The following is a 24,582-nucleotide window of genomic DNA, read 5'->3' on the forward strand; positions in this document are numbered from 1 at the left end:
TTGAAATGAAATCATGCTTCTAACAGGGAACCAACTCAAATATCAAAACAAATTTCAAAAGAGAACTGAGTTAAATAATTTTCATTCTATGTTTCCAACAATTAAGCCCAGTTTGAGAGCCCCTCCTACCATCAAAATTGTATCATGATAGAATAGTCCAGACCTGTGCTAAGCACTATGTAAACATACATTTTTTTTGATAACAGCTCTTTTAAGATAACCATCAAAATCATCACCTTTACTTTATGGATGAGTAAATTGAGGCTCAGAGAAGGTGAGCACTTATCCAAGATCACACAACTACTGAATGGAATGACTCTATTTACTTACTGTGCTTTATCCAGTGCCGTGCTTATCAGGATACAAAAAGCCATAGAACAAACTTGTCATATCTTCCTGGAGAATGTTTTCCATAAAGATTTTAAGGTAGAAGTCTAACCAAGATAAACCACTATTTTTCCATTTGCTGTAGAACACTAACTCATATGTAACTTTTTAAGCTGAATACAGGAGATTTCAAAGAAACACTGCCTTTTATTGGGTACCACTATCACCTGTGCCCCACATGAATGTAACAATCATAGTTGATAATTCAGTGGAAAGTTTGGGGAAGGCTTTTGGCTATTTTGAAGCCAGACAATCCTGAACCCTGTCTCGGTGAGTCAGTAACTAGGTGGCCTTGGGCAAATCACTCGACCTTACTGAACCTCTTCTGTTCAATAGGGATTCAACTATGTACTAAGCAGGCTGCCCTGAGGCTTCCCTGGAACAATGTGAAAGTCCAAAAACATTGCAGGTGCCCAGTACATAGTGGTCATTATTAAACATTCACAAATCCCTCTCCTAACATGCCCTCCAGCTTGGTCACAGCCACCCTCTAACCCTACTGAGCCCAAGACAGAACCATTGCTTTCAAATGCTGTTTCAGGCCTCCAGTGTCATCACTTCACCACGAGAGAGCATCCTGAAATGGGTTGTGAAAACTTGCAAAGTAGGTAGGCTAGATATTACTTATCTAATACAATATCTAAAAATAGAAAATTTCAATTAATATCAAGTAGAAACCATTTACTATCATTTTAAATGGATACATTCATATTATCCAAAATGACTTTCAACACCAATAAGGTACTCCCTAATTTTTATTTTATTGTAATTTACTTTTCCTCTAGAACACTAATACCTAATTGTGTTACTCTCCATTTATTGAGAATGAGCAAATGTTAAACAGCTCTCAGGTAGTATTTAAAAGTATGGGTTCTGGCAATACAGTTGTTGAAACATCCACTTGGTGACTTCCTCCTAGAATTGTTTTAAATAGCACAATGCCTAGTCCACAGTAAGTGTGCAGTAATTTTTAGGTGTAATTGGTATTAAATAACTTTTACAACACTAGAGTTAAGTATAATTATTCATATATGAGACATTAATTTCTACTTTCCACCTGAGAGCTGGAGAATGATCCCCCAGCAGGGATTCCTGCACAACATACCAGCAAACCGATGCAGGGTCTGCACTGAAATGTCTGCTGAGCACCAGCATCGTGGGTGAAGATCACTGTGGCCACTTACCTCACCGAAGATCTCCTGCAGTATAATCATATGGCTGGCGATACATTCATCACTACCAATCTTTCAAATTCTGTATGCTGATGAGAAACCATCTGCTTTTTAGGGCTGGGAGAGGCATTCTTTCAATTGCTCCTCTAACTTTCTCATTGTACAGCAGAGAATAGGTCCCTGTGGCAAGTCAGTGGCAAACCTTGTAACAGAATCCTATGGTAACTCCTAGTCCGGGGCTCCTTCTGCTGTAACGCACTGCCCCCGGGGGCTGAGCTGACTTTGATTCTGATCAAAGCTAGAAATTTCATTGAAAGGAGAAAACTAAAAAACAGTTGTTAATTTCTTAATTTTCATTCTTAGTTAAAATAATTGCCAGCCTAACTTTCTGCTAGACTTGGAGTCAGGTTAGTTGTGCTGGTCGTTAAATGTTTTGAGAGCATTAGATCTTATTGGGACGACTTGAAAGTTATTGCCCTCATTAATGAGAGCTGGGAGTGTGGAAATGTACATCATTTCTTTGCTATTCAAGTCAATTATTTCATTTCTATCTCACTTGAGGAAGAATCTCTCAGTGTGAAAAATGTAATGATTCCAAGATGGTGGGAGACAGGAAGGACTACAGAGAGAGTTCCTCTGGAAACTTGCAATTATGATGTCTGCAATTTCATAGGCAGTCACCTTGGAAACCCCAGGATCTGAGAAATATGATTTGCTGAAAAATCCAAGCTTCTAACCACTGACAGTTAGACTACTAAGGCTCAATATTTGTGATAAGTTTTTACCTCTGACAAAATTGATAAATTCTACAAAGAACCTGTCAAGATTTTCCCTTTTCTAACAGTCAGAAACATAACACTGAAGAAGAGTGGACTTTTTTGGCCACTTACCTTTGAATATTTTGGATTAAAATTACTCTTGGCCCTAAGTTTTTTCCAAAGTCTGTCCTGTGGCCACTATGTAAATAAGGATGCCTATTGTGGATAGTGAAATGTTAAAAAAGACAGAGGGGCTAGAGATGGGGGTAAAAAAAATGAAATCATCCATTCTAACCAGTTTAGAAGAGAGAATGAATAGGTGTGATGGAATTTTTATCTAGATGACTACAGTAATAAAAGCTATGGCTTATGACCACTTCCTAAGTACCATGTACTTTACTAAGGCGTCACCTACATTTTCACATCCAGCCTTGTAACAGTCCTGTGAGGGATATATTGTTATCCCTGTTGAACATGAGAAACAGCTGAGCCTTGAAAAGGCTTTGTCATTTTTTCAAGGTCAAATATCCAGCAGATGGAGGTACTTGCACACAAAAAATGCATTTGGCCCAGGTAGTACAATAGACCCATGGAGCAGGTACTACAGGGCTTCATTTTACCAAGTATATTAACTTAGCTGCTGTGGCCACAGCTTGGATCCTTTCCCCCCAGAAGCAGTATTACAACAATTCTTACAGTAAAGTTTGTGTATCTACAATACACACATGCATCTGCTAAGTCAGTGGTTTTCAACCATCACCCCATAGGGAAATTTTTAAAATGCAAAGATATCCCAGCATTCTGATTTAGTTTGTGTGGGATGTGACCCAAGCTTTGACAGTTCCCCACGTGATTCTGACCAAGTTCAGTTTCCCAGCCGTGAGCCTCCACCAGCCAATCCAAGAATTGCACACAAAACCCGGAGTCAGAAGTTCAAGCTTTACTCTAACTGAGCAAAACGCAGCACCAACTTTACAACCCCTCCTACCAATTTTGTCTAAATTGCTTCCCTTTTGCTCATAACTTTGTTTCATTTCTTTCCTCAAACTGAGAACACACACTAGTAATCCTAGGTGCTGGTGTCAGTGTGAATCTGCTGTTTCTTAAACCTCTTCTATTTCAGTTACCAAATATATTACTTGGTTTTTATGGTGTTCTGAAGGTCACTCCCCAAAGAAATAAAAGCCATTGTCTCCATTCTCTGAGGATAGGAGCAAAATATGATCTAAAAGCTTGTCTAGGTTTGGAAGTGATTAATGTAGATTCTTATGATGAAGGAAATGAAAACGAGAAATCTGGGTAAGTAATCACTGCTTCAACAAAAACAATTTCAACAAAAAATGAGCTTGAAACAGAGTGAACAAACTGATAATGCCAACAGCAAATAAATTATTCTCTGAGTTTTAGAAACAGACTGTGATAGCATTTAAAGTTTTGTGGGGTTTTTGATTCATGACACCTTTGTGTATAACCCAGGAAGAAAGGAACAGTGTTGCTGCCCCATGTTTCACAGGTATTTGAAATGGGATTTGAGGAGAAAAGGAAAGGTTTAAAATGAATGCAGAAATGTGCCAGAAAATGATGATTCAATAGAGGAAACAGCTCTCCAAGGCATTATAAACCTAGGGGACCTGACCAAATTTCTCTCCTTGTCACATTCCCTGGGTCACACCAGAGTTGGGAAACCAACTCAGAGGACAACAGACAGAGTCTGGGTACATTGGAACTCTGCTCAGAGTGCCACCACCCTCATGACTTGGCTGAGACAGCCAGTTCCCGGTGTCCGCCTTCCTAGTCTCACCAACCATTACAAGTCAGCACCACTCCACAGAATCTGATTATGTTTTCAAACATTTCTTCTGAGGTTGTGTATACACAGTACCATTAACTTAACAATATGGAAAGACATCACCAGCCATGATGGAACATGCCTCCCCCTTTTTTATTTCTAGCCCTGCATTTCCACTGTATTTCTTAAACACCTCCAACTCAACACGTCTAAAGTCCAACTCACAATACACTCTGTAATGTTCTGTTTATACTCTTCCCTATCTCAGTGGCTGACTCACACAGTCTACCAGTTACAAAATCCACAACACTGGAAGTCATGCTTTATTCCTTCCAGTCACCAAATCCAAGTCAGCACCTTCTCCCATCTGGATCATCACCGACTGCTAGCGGCTCCCCTTGCAATCCTCTTGCCTCTCTTATCCACTATATATGTGATATATCAAAAACATAAATAACCAATTGCATTAGTTAGGGTCCTCTTGGTAAACAGAACCAATAGGAAATATATATACCCTGACATATATATGAAGATATTTGTTGTATGGAATTTATTCACATGATTATGGAGGCTGTGAAGTCCCAGAATCTGCAGTCAGCAAGCTGGAGATTCAGGAGAGCCAATGGCATAAGGTCCAGTTTGAAAGCAGGAAAAGTTCCCACCTGCTGGGCCTTTTGTTCTATTCAAAGGTCTTCAGTTGATTGCCTGAGGCCCACCCACATCAGGAAGGGCAGTCTACTTTATGGAATCCATTGATTCAAATGTTAATCTCATCCAGTAACACCCTTACAGACCCACCCACAATGATATTTGATCAAATGTCCGGGCCCAGTCAAGGGGACACATGAAATTACCCATCACAGTAATCGTTGCAACATGGACATCAGATCATGTTGTCAATTGTCTTTTTACACGTCCCCCATCCCCACACACCACCTCTCATTTTAATCCTCCATTTTCTCACCATATGCAGCAAGGCCTGACTTAACTCTTATTAATACCACATTCTCTATAAACCTTCTTTCAATTTCTTTTAACCTACAACACTATTTTCCTCCTAAAAGTCTTCAGGCATGCTGCTCCTTAGAACAATCTTTTCTTATACCAGGCTAACTCCTCATCCTTTGGACGGCGGCACAAGCCTTCCCAGATGCCCGCTCTTCCTGTGACTCAGTCTCCAGTTATAATTTCTTGTAACTTCTCCATTGAAGATTCCTCAACACAAATATTTGCTTACTGTATCTCATCCTGAATAGCACATAAACTCATTAGAGCAACGATTAGGTCTAGCTTGTTTACAACTGTCATTTCAGTATTTTGCATAAACTAGGAATCCAGTGAATGTTATTGACCAAACCAATGAGCCAGTTCCTAAGGGACCTTCAAGACCAGCCCAGACTCTACCAGTTGCAATACAGGCTACTTCACTGTGCCCCTTGGGGCCTAGTAAAATAGATGTTTATTCAAAAAAATCAATAAGCTGTACACTGGGAAATAGGGGTTGGTTCAAAAGAATGTTTTGTGATGGTCTGGCTTGCCTTTCATAAGAGGAAACTTCAAAAGGGTCCTGTTCTAGAAGATGGAATATCACTGCTTTTCTGAGAGAAAAGGCCTTCAAATGAGAATATCAAGTCCATTTCTTAAATCTTTAGAGAAGAACCCTAGAATATTCTGCTTAGATTTTTCACCTCAGGATCTAAAGCCAGATCTCTAAAAACTGAGCAGCTTCATCCGTAAAATTTAAATACCTACTGCAGATAAGAAGTTCGAAGCCCTCACTTGACTTAAAAGTAGATCCTATATAATTAGGAAAGCCCAGGTTTCTCAGTTTTTTCATGTCCTTGTTTTATTTCAACCAGTTTCTGTATTGGAAGTTAATTCCATAGAGTATAATGTATTCAAGCCAAAGCAGTCATTTAAAACAGGATGATGTGGGGTAGATTTGTATTGTACCAATTTAGTTAACTGAAACTACATTTCCTAGAGTCCTTTGCACTGTTAGTGAGGCTGTGTGAGGTTTGGGAGGTGGGAGTTAAATAGCCATATTGTTTCTATACTGGAGGGTCAGTGCAGGGCAGTGCTAGAGATCAACCTGCTGGCTCACCTTGCTGGTATAGGGCAGCAGACTGGTCTTTAGCTCCTCCAGTTCCTGGGCTGGATACATGCTTAGTTTTATGAAGAAGGACAGCAGCTTTTCCTCCACTGAATCAGAGACTGAGGAGTAGTAAGAGACCATCACAGATACCAGATCATCCTAGTGGATTCGAGATCATCCTCTCCCCCACTGCACATCCATCCTTCTTTCCTGCTTGCCTGTCCTGCTGGCTTCACACTGCAACATCAGACACAGAGGCAACAAATGGCCTTGACTGGTCTGCTTACCCAGCTCCCACACCGTAAGGTTAAATTCCCATAAGGAACCTGTATAGATCTCACTCACAGAGGGGCTTTTCTTTCTCTGAGTCCTGATCAATAACCTTCTAAAGAATTTTCTAGAAAATGGGCAATCCTTAGACTAGATCTGGCTCTTAGAAAGTTGGCACATTCATGGTTTAACATAAATTAGCAACCTTTGAAGATGATGTGATTTTGTTCTACAATTTTAAATTCCATTTTCTTTTGGAAAATCAGAAACCTGGACCTCTAGTGTAATAGTATGGTAGACTAAGTACCCTCACCAGACCATCCACTGAAAACAACTAAAACTACAGGGGAAAAAAACATTTTTTAAATATTTTAAATGTATTGATAAGCTAGAAATTGGGACTTTTCATATTCAAAGACTAAAATTGCATGTGAACCCAGAGAAGTGATCTGGGCATTGAGGCCAGCTGTAACTTTACAGATTTGGCTAAACTAGAAGAAATTCAGCTTCAGTGTTCATGACCTAGTGGTCATAGGAGCAAAACAAATTTCAGGGCCCACCTGAAGCAGGCAGTCTAATTGATCCATAATGAAACTTGGACCCCCGTGTACTAACTCTCAGTAAAAGGATGATAATAGAATTCAACCTACTTCGTCTTCTCCACCCTGGCCCTTCCACCCAGAAGACTGCAAGGGAAATTACCTAGCATGAACTTCTGCAATGAATGGAAGGGAAAGAAAAACATTTCTCCAAAGTTTGGTAACTTCAAATTGGCTCTCAGCTGTGGTTTGTAACCTGAATTCATATTACTTGAGTGATCCTAAAACTCCATTAAAGAAATTAGTTTACCAAGTCCAAGCTGATGGTAGCACCAGCGATTAATGGAAACAAATGCAAATCCTTTCTAAAAAAAATCACCTTAAATGCAGATCTCAAAAAGTTTCTGCAGATAAAGACCCAAGACATATGAACCCACAGTCAAGAAGTATGAAACACACTCAGAAACAAGGTACCACATGTAAGAAGCCAAGCAGGGAAACAGACAGCCAATTTAGACCCACTGAGGCTTCAAATGTGGAAATTAGCAAAGAAAGAATATAAAATGAGTGTGTCTACGATAAGTAAAGAAAAAAGAAAAAAGAAAAAAGAATGAATTGAAAGAGTAAAATATACAGGAACATAAAAATGACTAACAAATTAAAAATGAGCCAATTTCTAGAAATGATAATATATTTTCAAAAAACAAAACTCCAAAGGATGCTATGAGAAATAGATAAAAAGAAAAATGAGCATGAAAATATTTCTGAAGAATTATCCAAAAAGCACAGAGGCAGATTAACAGGAATGCTAGGGTAATAAATGACTAATCCCAAATTTCAGAATAAGAAGAGAGAATATAGCAAAAACAATTTTCATTGACATATCAGCTAAGTCTTGTGCAGAACTGATGAAAGACACAAAACTACAAATTTAGAGAGTCAAAAACAATCAAGTTAATAAGATGAAATCCACATCTAGGCATATCAGAATGACACAGAAGACATCAAAGGTAAAAAACAATATGAGAGAAAAGAATCAAATAGAGAAACTAGAATACGGCTAACTTCTTAACCACAATAAAAAGGAATAATATTTTCAATACCTGAGACAAAATAACTGTCAGTATAGTTGTGCATCCAGCCAAAATCCCTTCCACAAAGAAGGGCTACAATTTTAAAGATTTTTTTCCAAAAAACAAAACTGAGGATTTACCCAAGCAGACTTTCGCTAAAAGAAAATATCAAGGATTTTCCTGATGTCAATAAAAAAGGAAATTTTAAGATGACAGAAGGAATAAGAAAGTAGAAAATACATGAATATATGAAATAAACTTTGTATAAATGTTAATCTTGCTTGATTAAAGAACACAGATCAAAACACATAATAACAAGAGTACATAAAAGTAATGAGTTTAGATTGTTAGATTTAAAAAGAAAATCTATTAAAGACTCAATACTCTTCTTAAGCTATCTACTATCACTAAAACTGATCTATGGGTTCAACACAATCCCAGTCAAAATCCCAACAGGCTTTTAAGATTTATATGGAAAAGGAAAGTATCTAGAATAGCTAAAACAATCATGCCTTCCTTTTGCAAAAGACTTACACTACGTGATTTTAAGACTTACTGTAAAGTTATGATAACCAAAACAATCTGGTATTAACATAAGGCTAGACAAATAGAACAGAATAGAGACCTTAGAAATAGATCTACAAAAATATGGCTAATTGATTTTCAACAAAAGCAACAGTGCTATTTAATCAGGAAAAAATTATCTTTTCAGTAAATGGTGCTACAACAGTTGGATAAACCTATTGGGAAGCTATTCAACACTATTCTTAAAAACTAATTCCAGCTGCATCATAAATCTAATGTAAAAGCTGAAACTATTAGGCTTCTAAAAGAAAACATGAGATTGTGTGGGCTTGGTGTAAATGATGGTTTATAAGAGAAGGAACAAGTACCAAAGACATACCAAAGACATTATTTTTTAAATGAAAAGGCAAGTCATAGATTAAGGAGAAAATACTTGCTATATGTTTTATACTATTTATCTGAAAAACAATTTTACACAGAATATACAGCAAGTCAATAACAAAAATAAAAACAACCCAATTGCTAAAAAGTTGGGCATAAGATTTGAGGAAATCCCTCTCAAAAGAATATCTTTGAATAGCCAGTAAGCACATGAAAAGCTGCTGAACATCATTAGTCATCAGGGAAAGGAAAACTACCATAAAGTACCATTTTATAGCTTCCAGAATAGCTTTAATTACATCCGTATTGGTGGTAGGACTGTAAAACTGTACAACTATCTTGGAAAACACTGTGGCAGTTTCTCCTTGGGTTAACCTACTGCTATATAACATTTATCCTAAAAGTCAGCAGCTTAAACAACAGACATTTATTATCTCACAGTTTCTGTGGGTCAGAAATCTAGAGTGCGACCTCTGACTCAAGATCAATAGAGTTGCAGTTAGGCTGTCAGCCAGAGTCATGACGTCCTCAAATGCTTGACTTGGGAAGGATCATTTCCCAGCACACCCCTGTGGTCATTGGTGAGATTCAGTTCCCTGTAGACTGTTCGGCTGAGGGTCTTAGTTCCTCATAGGTTAATGGGCCCCCTCAGTTTCTTACATATCTCCATAGGGCAGCTCCCAACATGGCAGTCGGTATTCCTCAGGTGACGGAATGAAAGCGCAAACCCAAGGAGGAAGCCATAGTCTTTTTATAACCTAATCTCATAAGTGATGTCCCACACCTTTAGCTATATTCTACTTGTGTAGAAGCAAGTCACCACCTCCAGCCCACATCAAGAAGAATCACATAAGGACATGTATACCAGGAGTAAGAATTATTAGGGATCACCTTAGATGCTGCCTGACCACACTTATTACAGACACACCTATCCTAAGTAATTCCATTCATAGCTACTTGTTTAAGAGAAATGAAAATATTGTCCTCAAAGACTTATATAAGAATGTTCATAGTATTTGTGCAGAAGAGCCCCAAACTAGAACAACCAAATATCTGCAAACAGGAGACTGGATAAAGGGTACAAACATTCAGATATAATAATGAGTTCTACACAGAGAAGACAAGTAGTGATTTTACAGCATCTTATAACTACGCTGATGAACAGTGACTGTGAAGGGGTATGTCGAGGGGGACTTGGTGAAGGGGGAAGCCTAGTAAACATAACGTTCTTCATGTAATTGTAGACTAATGGTACCAAAATTAAAAAAAAAAAGAATGAGTTCTAGAGACCTAATGTACAGTACGGTGACTAAATAATAATGTATTGCATTACATAAAGTTTGCTAAGAGAGTAGTGTTCTTACCATGGGGGAGACGGGAGGTAAATAGGTCATGGATAGGTTAATTAGCTTAGTTAGGGGAATCATTTATGATGTATATGTATGTCAAGCATCACATTATACACCTTAAGTATGTACAGTGCTTATTTGTCAATAAAGTAAAAAGATCTGTGCATTTGACAGTATGTAAATTTTACCTCAATAAAAAGTCATCTGAAATAAAAAATAATCCAGGTACATGAAGGACACATCTAAAACATAACCATACAGAGTGGTTGATATTTAAAAGTATGGAAAAATGTGTCCAAGGAAAATATGGACATAAACAGAAAGAGAACAACTATACCAATAAGCAAATGAATTTTAAGGCAAAAAATATCACTAGAAAGAATGAGGACAACTGCATGCTGATAAGAAATTAAGAAGACAGAATGAGGAACATAGAACAATTCTAAGCTGATAGTCATTTAATAACATATCCCTTTTGGTAACTGATAGATCAAATAGGTAAAAAATATATATATATAAATGTGAACAGAACAATTAGTGTTCAGCACTCATAGAAATATATAGAACAAAGTACCAACAATTTGCAGAACACACATTCTTTTTGAACATGCATGAATATTTATATAAACTGACATATACTGGGCCAAAAACCTGGTCTCAATTTTTACAGATTTGGTTTTATAAAGAAAACATTTGCTGGCTATTATAAGATTATCAATTCAAAACCAATTGAGAAAATAGATACTAGAAAAATATCCTAGTTTATCTTACATATTTAGAATTAAAGAAAATCCTTCTATGAAACTCATAGACCACAGGAGAAATCATACTAAAGTTAGAAAACATTTATACCTATATTCTCCATACTCCTTTGGGATACTGCCAAAGAAAAATGCATAACCTTAAATGTATATTTTAAAAATTAAGAAAGACAAAAATTAAGATGGAAGAACATTTTAATTGGCAACATATTTTAGAACTTAGAACTGCAGAATTATCCAAATTTATCTAGAACAAGAGGACAAGGATAAATTCAAGAACTAGAAATAAACATAAAACAGGATTGATTTGAAAATAATAATAATGGTCAGTAATGCTCAGGGGGAAAGAAGACATGAGTAAAAAATACTTGGAATGAAAAACATAGCTATAAACGTAGAGACATTTAAAAAAATTAATTACAAAAAGCTTTGCCAACAAATTTAAACTTTTATGTGAAATGGAAAAGCACCAAGAAAAAAGATAACTTACTAAAACCAGCCTGAGAAGACACACAAACCTCTGTATCCTATATAATTTTTTTTCATGAAAATAAAATGTCTTTCCACACCCAGAGGTTTTATCAATGAGTTTAAATATGCAAGGGACAAATAATTCTAACCTTTCATAACAAAAACTGCAGAATATAGAAAACTTATAGAACCTGACAAAGATATTGTAAGAACAATTACAGGATAAATTCATTTATGAACACAGGTGCAAAATCCTATTGAGCACTAAGAAGTAGTTTCTGAAACAAAAAGGATGATAGGAAATGACAATGTTGGGTTAATGCCAAAAAAAATAGGATTGGATTATTATCGGAAAATTAATATAATGCGCCACTTTAATATATTAAGGAGAACTATATTGTCTCAGAATATGAAGAATAAAATAGTACTTGAAAACATTTGCATTAATGAACAATAGAAACTTAGCAAAATAAGAACAGAAGGGAACTCATCTTGATGTTTTTTAAAGAAACTCTAAAACAAATAGTCATATTTAATGGTTAAGTGTTGAAAGATTTCCCTCTAAAGTCAGGTAAAAGCAACCTTGCCAATTCCTGTATTCTAGTCAATACTATGCTGGACAGTCCTAGGTAGTGTGGTATGAAAAGAAAAAGAAATAAAAGGTATAAGAAATAAAAATATATAAAAGTATGTAAGTTAAAGTAATTAGTGCCTACAAAGAAAACTTAAAACAACTTATGCACAAAATATGAAAAATATCATTTACCTAGATTTTAATTATAAGATCAACATACAAAAACAACTGGATATCAATACAACAGGAAAAAGGACTAGAGGTAAGAAAGATTCTTCACAAAAATACCATTTTCAATAGCCACAAAAGATATGTTGAATCCTAATAGAGAAAATTGTTAAACTTTATTGAAATACATCAAAGAAAACCTAACTAAATAGAGACAGATCAGTGTTCATGGAGTGAACCAAAGTGCAATCAAAATTCCAATGGGGCTGCCTTGTAAACTTTAAGTTCATTCTAAAATTTATGTAGAAAACCAAGAATAGCTAAGATATTCCTGAAGAACAAGAGGACTTGCCTTTTAAAATGTAAAGACTTTTAAAATTGTAATAAGTAAGCTAAAATTTTAATTAATTATTGTCACAAGGATAGACAAATAGAATAATGAAACAGACTAGAAAGCCCCCAAAGAGACCCATAGGTACCTGGCAATGTCATTTATGACAAAGCTAAATTGATCTGAATCTGCTTCATCTCCAACCTCAGAACATACACATAAATGTATACCTGATAAATTAGAGACTTAATGAAAAAGCAAAACATAGACGTTTCCAAAACAATCTAGAACTTTATGACCTCAGTGTAGGGAAGGATTGCTTAACTAAGGCACAGAAAGCACAAACCCCAGAGGAAAAGATCATAAGTCTGTCAACATTAAGATGATATAAAACATTGTTCTTCAAAAGATGCTAAGCACCAAGTTAAAGACAAACCACAGACTCAAAAAAAGAAATTGTCAATACATAGAACTGTGAATTACTTTTCAGAATATTTAATGTGATACTATTCACATTCAAAATAACAATAAAAACAATTAAAATAGACTAAAGACTGAAGAAGAATCCCAAATGACTTACAAATAAATGAAAAGATGCTTAACTCCATCACTTATCTGGAAAATGCAAATTTCAAAGACAATAGCATCCCATTTCATATTCATTTCATACGACACAGCATCAAATGCTAGCAAGAAAGTAGAATAACCAGAACTCTGTGTACTGTTTAGTGGGGTATCAGCTAATAAAGCTATAGATATGCACACCCTAGGAGCTAGCAGTTCCATTCCTCATGTATGTGTCCTAAAGAAAATTTATGCACTTGCCAGGAGCCATGTACAAGAATGTGTATACACACACTGTTGGTAGACACAAAAACCTGGAACCAATCCAAATACCCAACAATTAATCATAATGTGTGATAACACTGGGGAAATTGAAGTACAGATATGTGCTACAGCATGTATGTGTTTCAGGAACATAATATTGAGGGGGAAGGAGTCACTAAAGAATAACTCAATTACTCTGTGCATCAAGTTCAAAAATACATGATAGCAATATATTGTTTTATATATGATATATGTAAAGAACGCAAACATATAATACTATTATAAAGAAAAGCAAAAAGACAGTAAACACAAAAGTCGTAATAGTTACTCTTGAGATGGGGTTAGGAAGAGCCCAGGGCATTAGAAAGGTAATAAAACTGTTCTTTCTTAAAACATATACAAGGTTCATTTCATTGTCATTCCTTATACCATATTTGTATTTTTAGAAATCTTCTTTTGCATCAGTTCCAAAAATGTAATGATTCAGAATAAAATTAAATTATTTTAGATCAGGAAAAAAAGGGACAAGAAGCCCTGGCAGCCATCAGCCAGATGAGACAGCAGCCGCCCCTGTGCAGAGCATGTCCATCACTTGTGGTGTATTACTGTGAGGAGCCTGCTGCTTTGCTTACAGCTTGCTCATGGATCACTCCTTTCCATCACCTGTCTAGTCTTTCTGGGCACCTGAGATTATGACCTTTGCTTTAGAGCTGTGGTTCTCCAAGTGTGGTCCCCGAACCAGCAGCCTTAGCAGCCCCTGGTGACTTGTCACAAATGCTCAGGCACCCCCCCAGGCCTCCTGCATGGAACTCTGGGCATGGAGCCCAACAATCTGTTTCAACAAGCCTTATGGTGGATTCTGGTACTCACACTTGACAACCTTGTTCTGGAGCACATGGCCCACCCGAACGAAGCCTTCCCTTCCTGGCCACTCTTCTATTCTGAGTCTTTCCAGTCCTCCTGGAGGGCTGCATTTTCTACAAATGGAAGCAGCATGCATTTCCCAGAGCCAGCAGGATCTTCAAAGGAGCCTTCTTCCACTTTTCCTCGCTCAATGCCACCTAAGCCATTGTGCTGTGATTGGTAATCTATGGTCAGAAATTGACTGACATCAATTCAGGAGGGCTTTGTCTGCTCTCTGCAGGCCCAAAGGGTTCTTGCAGGAGTTTGTTTTTACAGTGGCCGGATTAGCATATGAACATAGGTCTGCCTAATAGTAAAGGACATTCAGATGGACTATGAAACAGAAAGCTACCTGTTTGTCTCTGATCCCAGGAAATTGTCATGCTGCTTTATTGGAGCCTTTCACTGTAGGAGACAGTTTCAGAGTAGCTCTCTTTCTCAGCACCCTGGTACTCTCATGGCAGAGGGGGGAAATAAGACAGCAGTCATTTCTGGGTCCTCGCTGTTCTCAGAACCCAAAGGAGGCTAGCAAGAGTAAAGGGAATTCTAATGCCTGTCTGAAATGCCAACACCCCACCTGATAAAGTTCTCCAAGCTCTACACCTTTTTCCTATGTCTTTTAGTATGAATCATTCACATACCAAATATGTACATATTCACCACCTCCTGAATTTGATGTCACCAATGTTGACTTTAAATAGGTTCAGAGAAATGTGTCCTAGGAAGTATGTATAACTATAGTACTATCACCTTACTTACAGATAATGGTTTTGGAAATGCAAGTGCTAATTCCGTGAAGAAAGAAGTGGTATTTAATTAAAAGGAGAGCACGAAGATATGATAGGAAAGAAGTCCAGTTATTGGTATAGTGGACAACATACTGGCTTTGGTTCCCACTAAATTTGGGTTCAAATCTTGGCTCTGCCCTTTTGCTAGATGTATAACCAAGTCATTTAACTTTAGTGTTTCGTTTGCACAATTAGGACTAAAGAAGTACCAAAGCATAGGATTTGTGAGGGTTAAATAAGGTAACACACATAAAGCACATAAAGGCTTTTGCACAGTGTCTGTAACCAAATATTCAGCGACACACAGCTGATGTTTGTAGTAAGAAATAAAACTAACAAAATAGGTCAGACCAAGTTCTCAATGGCTGGATAAGCTTTGGAGATCAGATCTTTCCTAAGGAACTCATGGAGGTTTTGATAAGAGAAGTGATATATTCAAAGCCTCCTTCAGGAAGATGTATTTGTATGTGAAGTACATTGGAAAGAAGGAAGAATTAGAGACAGAACTTGTGAGCAGTTACAGTAGTCCAAAATGGAGATGTCCTGGTATACAGAGCAGGGGGCATTCATGAGTTAGAGCTGAATTCACTGATGGAGGGAGAGGAGACATGGCATGTGGACTGTTCCCCGGGGAAGGTGAAGGATAGCAGCGCCATTGAGAAGAGGGCAAACACAGTTGGCGTGGAGCAGACAACATTATCAGAAGGGAAACTCACTCGGTAAGGGGTAAGGTGTCAACATCAGAGGAAACAGAAGACCTTACAAAATGCAGGATAAACAGTGTAAGCCAGCCAGAGCTTATGAGAGAAACCAAGAAAACAGCACAAACTCTCTTCATATTTCCTAAGTAAGAGACGGTCAAGCACACAGGGGGAGCTCCACGGTTGGATTAAGGTCCCGGGCAAGGCCGCTCTGCACAGCCGTCATCCCTGCTGTTCTGGTAACAGGACCCCCTTCTGAGAAATCCTGCGAGCATATGAAGCAAACCATAACCAGAGGCAGAACTACACCTGGCTCAGCACCAGCTCTGTGAAGGTCTTAGGAGGAGGAGAAGGGAGGGATGGAAGCTTCCAGTCAGCCACACGATCAGGAGGGTGAACCAACGACACACTCAAAACCATTCTGCACCCAGACAGCCACAGTTCTTCACTTTCAGCACAGTATTTAACCAATTACATGAGCTTTCAAACTTTGTTATAAAATAGGCTTCCTGTTAGATGATTTTGCCCGACCGGAGGCTAACATAAGTGTCCTAAGCACGTTTAAGGGCTGAGCTGTGCCGTGCAGTGGTTAGATGCAATAAATGCATTTTCAACTAGGATATTTTCAATTTATCCTGGGCTTATTGGGATATAACCCCGTTGTTAAGTCAAGGAAGAACTGTTATATTAAAATTTAGACTACTCAGGGGATGATTGAGTTTTAGTTAATATTTTTGACATTAAATGATCTAGGCAAAAGATCTAAGGGGAGTATTACCCTCTGCTTTACCATAATTAGCATAAAGTGTGGCTGATGCTCCTATTTCTTAACTTACGTAAAATAAAATTCACTATTTTGGAAGTACAGTTATAAGAATTTTCACAAGCATGCAGAGACACATCACCACCACTGCAGTGAAGATACAGAACAGCTCTACCCCTGCAAGCCTCTCCTCACGCTGTCCCTTTGCAGTCAGATCACTTCTCCTCCCCAACCCCCAGCAACTGCTGATCTTTCGACAACTGCATATTTGACTAAGGCCTGAGAAATTTCTTTATGATGATTTGCTGGTCTAATAACAATAGTAACAGCAATAATAATAAATACATATGATACACTGCCAATGTGCCAGGCACAACTTGAAGCTCTGTATAGATGAGAAACTAAGGCTTTGAGAAAGAAAAGAGGAAGGCAGACAGACAGACTTGCCCACGGTCACAAAGCGGACCCAGTTGAGTCCCGGCATTAACTCCTAAGTCTGTCTCCTTAACTAACCTCTATCTGCCTCTGCCTCTGCCTCTGTGGAAGACACAGAAAGTAAGACAAAATAAAAGGAATTTCTACCAATTTCAGGAAGTTCCATTTAGATGGAGGGATTGCTGTACTCTAAAAATAAACAAAACTTACATAAGAATTTGATTAATTAGACCAGTGAAACAATAATTGGGTGTAAGATAAAATGAAGCCAGAATCCTAGAGTACCTTCCTTACAACCTTCCTGATATGCAGTGAAGATAAAGCCTAGAAATGTTACGTTCTCCCTCATAAAGTTGATCAAATCTGTAAAGCAAAGTAGAAGAATTTCCTGATTGAATACTGAAATGCCATTTTAATGCTCTAAATGTCAATTTCCTCTTAAATCTACCAAAAAAAAAAAAGAGAGAGAATGAGAGCTTTAATCTCAGTCTTGTATATATTTCAGGTTGGAGTCGCCAACCCGGTCTCTGGTGATGGAGGCCCCCAAAGGAGTAGAAATAAATGCAGAAGCTGGCAATCTGGAAGCCACCTGCAGAACAGAGCTGAGACTGGAGTCCAAAGATGGAGAGGTAGGGGTGAGAAGGATGACGTCCAGAGATACACAGTTCTGACAAGCTAAACTTTCCCCAAACTGGTTTGTTACCCCTTTGCCACTGAACTTGACCCTACACTATAACAACAAAAGGAGCCAATCAGAAGGTTTTACTTCTGGAATAAATACATTGAACAGCATGATTAAGCCAAATCCACAGCACATAAAAGTTATGACATTACTTGTCAAGTGCTGAGAAAACAGCATGTATTGCAAGTACAGCATTACATATATTGCTGCAAAACTGCATGCTATTTCCAAATTCTCTCTCATCCCTTTAAAATAATTTTTAGATAGCCATCGTAATTAAGCTGTATATCACACTCTACTGGCTAAAGGTGAACTTAATTTACCTGTCCTCATTTTTAAAGTTTACATTGTATGTTTCCACTTCACTGAGAAGAGAGAGTCAAATCCAACAGCCATCCCAAATCAGAACATTCAAATAGAGTAAGATTGGACAGCCAGACGATGAAGGCTCTTACCCAACATGTTCATTCTCATACCCAACGTAATCCCACCTTGGTGAATGAAGAGCTGCTTGCATTCTTGCAAGCAAGGTAAGCCAAATCCCCAGAGAAAATATGATTTAAACTGCAAACTTTTTCAAATGCCTTCATCATGTTCATAAGCAACTTTTCTATTTAAGAATTTTAAAAAGAGGGCAAAATGTGTTTTATTTTTAAAGCAAAATTCTATTCCACTTCTCTCATCTCATCTTCGAGGGTATCTGCCTCACTAGGAAGTGAGTTATCTTTGACAGGCTGGTAGGGCTGATATATCATGGGAGAAGTTTTAGAAATCTATGAATCACCCCATAGGAGTGACTTCTGAGAAGAGACCAGAGCTGAACTTCTGCTAATCAATGTGTGACCTCTTCAAGAGCCCAGTCAGAGTTTGAGATCCCAGACATATGGTTTTACATATAATGATTAAAGGAAGGCACAAACTAAAAACACAGTAACCAATTCCAGGGAAATCTGCCCTGTCCCTGTCTCTCATCTCTCATACTCCTAGGTAATCTCTCCACCTACTTCTGTACACCAAGCCGGCCTTCTGATTGGCCTGGCATTTGCTATCTTTGTTTGAAAAGAGTGAGTCAGAGCATTCAGCTATCAAAACTGTTGGCAAACAGCCACAAACTCCAAACCACACACATTCAGAAATGGTGACTGTATCACCTGTGTAGTTTATAGTTATCAGAATCCAGACTGGGGGAAGTGGTTGTAATCATAACAGTCATTTAGGACTGGAAAGTGCTGCATATTCCTGAAGACTTACCCTGCACACAGACACATTTGGGCTCTGAGAGGTCCCATAATAAAGAAAATTGTTAACCCAGCATTTCCAAATTTCATTTCACTCTAGGACTCTACTCAATTCTACATGATATACTTCTGAAAACTGCTAATAGAGAACAGTGCTACATTGTCCTGCTAGAAGATAAGCTTCTGTGAGGCTAGAGACCTTATCTGTTCTTGTTCATCTCCACATTCCCTGTGCCTAGAATACTCAACACATGGGAGAGGCTCACTCGATATAAGTAGAATTGGACATTCATCTACTGTTTCTGAATGTCAAGAGAGTAAATGACAACCTCTAACGGACTCTTTCCTTCCTATTCACTCTCTTTAGATTAAGTTAGATGCTGCGAAAATCAAACTACCTAGACTGCCTCATGGATCCTACACGCCCACAGGAACGAGGCAGAAGGTTTTCGAGATCTGCGTCTGCGCCAACGGGAGATTATTCCTGTCCCAGGCAGGAACTGGTTCCACTTGTCAGATAAACACAAGTGTCTGTCTTTGAGAGACTCTCCATAGTGGACATTGTCAGCAGCATAAAGGCCTTTTTTTTAAAAGGTTTTAGACACTGGCTGCCAGCTATTTTTACTAGAACACAGAAAGCCTATCAAAGACCTTTGGAGTGTGTGTGGGTATGGCTGTGTGTGCGTGCGTGTGTACATGTGTGGGTGGATATAAATATATATAAATATATATAAATAAATATATATATATCCTCTGTATAAAATGAGGTTTCAGTACAAAAGGAACCATGGGTGACCCTGTGATATCCACTGTCATTTCCATCCCAACCCCACCACCTACATAATAATATCAAAACACTGATTCAGGCCCAGTATTCCCCAGACCCTTCAGAACCACACAGTGTATCAGACACTTACTGAATATTCACCCCCATGTTTAACAGCGTATCTTCTCCCTTAGTGTCATTACATGGCAGTGATGGCGGGAATCTCCAACTCCGTGCTCAGATGCTGAGACCCTTGTATTAAAAATACACATTCGGTTTCCTTTTTTAGCCTTAGTAAGGCCGGCCAACCTCTCCCTCTTCGAGCAAGGGATGGGGCTGTGCCCTAGAAGTCAGCTGTCGAAACCTAAAAGGGCTGATCTGCCTTTGCAGCCAAATGTTTCAGGGCTTCTGTAGTCAGAAGAATGAGGAGGAGGAATTTTAGCAAAATTGGCACTGCTCACTCAAATCCTGCTATCTTACTTCCTTCAAACTCACATGTTATCCCACAGCCAAAATAGGGGCTACAAATCAGCACAAAACAGGGTAACAGCTGCTCCTCAGTCGGCTGGAAGCTAGTCAATGGCCTGACAGGCAAGGAATAAATGGGCGGTATATCTTTGTTTAAAGGAGAGAAAATGGCTCAAAAGCTGCTGTGTCCTCACTTCCGACCGTTTCCAACACACCTTAGCCCAAAATGATCAGGTGAATCAGAATCCTTCAGAGCAGAACCCCTACTCCATCCAAAGTGAGTTGGAGATGGAAATCTAAGAGTAGTACAGGGAACCTAATTATTTTTTATATGTGTCTTGGGATTGGTAGGTGATTTAGAGACATGCCTTTTATTTTTCAAAGGCATGCACCAACTCTCCAGCTTCAGTCTTCTTATATATTGTTTCCATGTTGGGATATTCATAGTCCTAAATCCACCATTATGTTTTCACCAAGAATAGTGACCCAAGAATCAGAATCACAGATCTAAAAAAGTACTCCATGCCCCAGAAACATTTACTGAAAATTAATATAAACTGAGTCAAGTGTCTTTATCAGAACCACTGTGTCTCCCGGGGCTAGAAGCACCTGCTCCCATATGTGCAAGCAGCTCTCTATTCCCGCCATCAACTACCTCTCATCACTCCACCTTCATCGTCCTGCTCCAGGGTCACCCTGGCCAGCTCTTGTGCTGGGACAGGGGATTACACCATCTCTGTTCAAAGAGGGGGAAATGTGCCTATGCCTTAAGTCAATGCACTCAGCAAGGAGAAGCACATCTTATTTATCTTGTTACCTGTAGTTTATTTTAGGTGATTAGAGGGGAATGGTTTAGTAATGACTGGACATCTTAAAAGCTGGTAGACAAACCAAGTGGCTGACAGACGTGGACTCAGAGCCCAGAATGGAGACAGAGATGGTTTAGAGAGTCCTGGATGCCACTGGGCAAGAAGTGGCTCCACAATCCTAAATGAAGTAGTGTTTGTAGGCCTGAGTGGATTTGTTTTTTCCTCAACAAGTTTCTGATTTTTTTTTCACAAGCAGGGAAAGATTTGTAATTAGCGATGAATACGAGGTTTGATATTTTTGAGATGACACTGAAGTATCAGGCTGAGGTCTGCACACATGGTCTATAAAAGCAAGCTGTATGTTGCTTAGTCGCTTGGGTGAGGATCCTAGGCTGACGAGTGGTCCTACTGGCTTCCAGACCCTAGGCTCCTGCCAGTCGCTCCTCCTCCATATCCCATGTAGAAGAATTGAGTTGTTCAAGGGCAAGACTGCTTAGTTTGCAATGCTAGAGTCTAAAAAATGAAAACCATAAAAAAAAAATCAAGTTGTTCTGAATCATTATTATTTATGTCCTGCAGGGTCATGCTGTCAGAATCTGTGTGTACTACACACAGGGTTTTGCCAAACCAGGAGAGGCCCTCTGGGCTACTGAGAGCATCTACCCCATATCATTCAGATAAATAGTGACTACAAGGTCCTTTGTAACTAAATACCTAAGACAAAGTATTTTTAAGCAGACCCACTACCTTTAGATTTTGTCAACTCAAATACATAATCTATAAATGACAGGAAAGATTCCCTGAACCTCTTTCCTAATTTTGTACCAATCATTACATGAAATTCTGAGATCAGCACCTTGGGAATTTTATGCCAATAAAAAAGGCTAGTGTGATCCCACTTGCAGAATTTAATCGTAAAGATAATCAGACTCAAATAGAGTAAAAATAATAATGGCAAGCAAGAATAAAAATCAAGCATCTACATGGACTGACATGATAAAAAAAATTCTGATTTTCATTCATGCTAAGTAACCACAATATACTAGGTAATAAGGAGGAAATTTAGCAAGAATTAAATTACGTATTTCAGTTCAGACATCAGAATTCAGTAAAGTGCATTTTAAATTCTTCAACATACATTTTTTCTTCCCAAATTCCTCCAACTAGAAATATTTGTCCATGGTCATGAGAGAAAGTTTTACCTGAGTTCTGGAAAAAATATCTTTTACATTAAAATCGGATAACCTTTAATTTAAAAAAAAATGAGATTCTAATTTTTATATGTATTTTCTAGACAATCATACCTTTTAGTATATTCATCAGTGAGTGGATGGCATAACAAACAAAAAGTTCTATTCTAGAAGTTCTAGTGTACTAATAATTTTCAGAACAATTTTATAAATTAAAAACCAATCTCCAAGTATGTTTGGCAATTAGTTCTATTTGTTATTGGCTCAATAAGTCATTAAAGTTAAGTCTTGAGAAACTACTAGAGTATGATAGAGGTTTTAAAAAGCCCTTATGGTGGCATCTGTGTAGATGGAAACTTGGTGTGAGGCTTTTTAATCATTGTTATACAAGGGACAGATCCTATAAACTTGAATTGCCTTTAATTTCCCTTAGGTGAGTTTTCTTTTGGATTATTTTCATTGCATATCCATCAACCACAGACCAAAGATTGCTTGAGGTTTAACTCTAGAGCAGAGGTCAGCAAACTCTGGTCCTTAAATCAAATCTGGTTCATCACCTGTTTTTGTAAATAAAATGTTATTGTAATGCAGCCACATCCATTCATTGATATGTTGTCTGTGGCTGATTTCATACTGTAACAGCAGGGCTGCATAACTGTGCCACAGGCATCATAGCTTGCAAAGCATAAAATCCCTACCATTTGGCTCTATACAGAAAAAGTTTGCTGACCCCTGACATAGAGGTCATTTGTGGTATGTGTTGAACACATCAGAAAAGAAAGCAAACTTCATGATAGCATGAAGTAAGCCTACCTTTCTATGTTTGTTGGGGAATATAAATTCTTGGCAATAGAAAAAAGTCAGCCTTCTGCTACTTGTAAAAGTGATCCACGTGTCTGAGAAAGGTAGGCTCACGGCGCTCACGGGATGCTGGGGAGCAGTGAGTTTGGAATTAAGAGAGAGCTTAGTGCAACAGGAGAGCCGTGACCCTCCAACTCATTTTTTCTTAGGACCCTTCATAAATAAGTGGTTCCTTTGGTCATTATCTTATGTGACAAAATGAAGTAGGAGTTCTATGACTTAAAGTTAGACTCTCTTTCCTAAAGACTTATTTCTGCAATCTCAGAGGTTTCCATGTCACTATCGCATATTCCAGAAATATGCCCATTCCATGGCCCTCTAGAATTCTCTGGACCTAACATATCTTTTGACATCCATCACCTCAGTTGCTCACAGTTCTGTTATGCTGGCCGTTCCCATGAGTGCACCAGGCCAGAAGGTGTGGTGGAACCAATAAATAATTAGAGATATTGGAAGAAGCATCTTAAATTATGTAAGAAGAAAAAAATGTAGTGCAACTCTTTCATGAAGCTATTCTGGGGGAAACCAAATTAATGCCATTTGGTTTTGTTTCCGAGGACCTGGGTTTTTGTTCTTTGGCGTAGTGGGAGTGCAATTCAAAGATGAATTCCAACATATCTGCCTCTGTGTGGTAAGGCAGGTTCCTACCAGAGCTTTGTCCCTTCAGTCAACATCTCTATTGCTGATCCAGGGCTTCAGACTCACACTCGATATTGTTAAAATAGCCCCTGTTAGGAATGATTCTTGGCAGCATGCTTATTCATGTCTAGGAGGAAAGTTGTGGGGTTTTTTAATGAAAACAACCACCATTTACCAGAGCCTAATCAACACCAATTAAAGGAGTCCTTTGGCATTTTATGTGGATTTAACCAAAAGAGGGTTAAATTGGCAGCACTGCCCTTCATAAGAACAGCTACATAAGAATATCTTGCTTTTGTTTATTTTGGGCAAAAGGTAGCATGATGTTGGGACCAATGAGGTAAATTGATCCATGTAAGCACCTGATCTTTATTTTGTAAGGCTCTCTGAAAGGTGAAATCTCATCTAAATAAGCTGTAAATAAGACCCATTTCCTCTCTTTCCCCTGGGCTGGGAAATCTTAGGCACAAAAAGGATAATGAAGCAGTTCCTGGAATGATACATTTGCATGGTGCCCCAGTAGCAGGTGGAAAAAGAAGTTACAATAAAAGGAACAACCTCAGAAAACAGGCCTTTTATCTCAAAGATAAAATGTCTCTTTTTGGTCTTTCATCTTCCCCCTGGATAGAAGGTTCCTCCAGTTTCAACATATTTCTATTAAAAATAGTCAAAAGCTACTGCACTGGGATGTCGGATGCATCTCTTTCTTTGTGGTAATCAGAATTTAAAATTATACAGTTGCCTATGAATTTCTCATTCACAAAGCTAAACCACTGATAAGAGATAAAGCAGTCTGAAGCCTGCTGCTTCAGCCAGCGCAGCACACCACCCACATTAGCACTTTCACAGGCAATGTGATTTCTATGGT

The 24,582-nt window shown here is 38.2% G+C and overlaps 1 protein-coding gene across 3 annotated transcripts in view; it reads left to right on the top strand.

Moving 5' to 3' along the window:
* The window catches only part of SGCD (sarcoglycan delta), a 546,854-nt gene extending 523,073 nt beyond the window's left edge, over positions 1-23,781 (top strand). For all 3 annotated transcript variants that reach the window (XM_036911258.2, XM_057491101.1, XM_036911188.2), the window contains 2 exons: positions 17,567-17,690; positions 19,349-23,781. In XM_036911258.2, the coding sequence (XP_036767153.1) occupies positions 17,567-17,690; positions 19,349-19,522 (298 nt within the window). In that variant the 3' untranslated portion in view covers positions 19,523-23,781. The remainder of the gene's footprint in view (positions 1-17,566; positions 17,691-19,348) is intronic.
* Positions 23,782-24,582: the final 801 nt, after the last annotated feature.

Source organism: Manis pentadactyla, chromosome 2 (assembly GCF_030020395.1).
Source record: "Manis pentadactyla isolate mManPen7 chromosome 2, mManPen7.hap1, whole genome shotgun sequence".
Lineage (NCBI taxonomy): Eukaryota > Metazoa > Chordata > Mammalia > Pholidota > Manidae > Manis > Manis pentadactyla.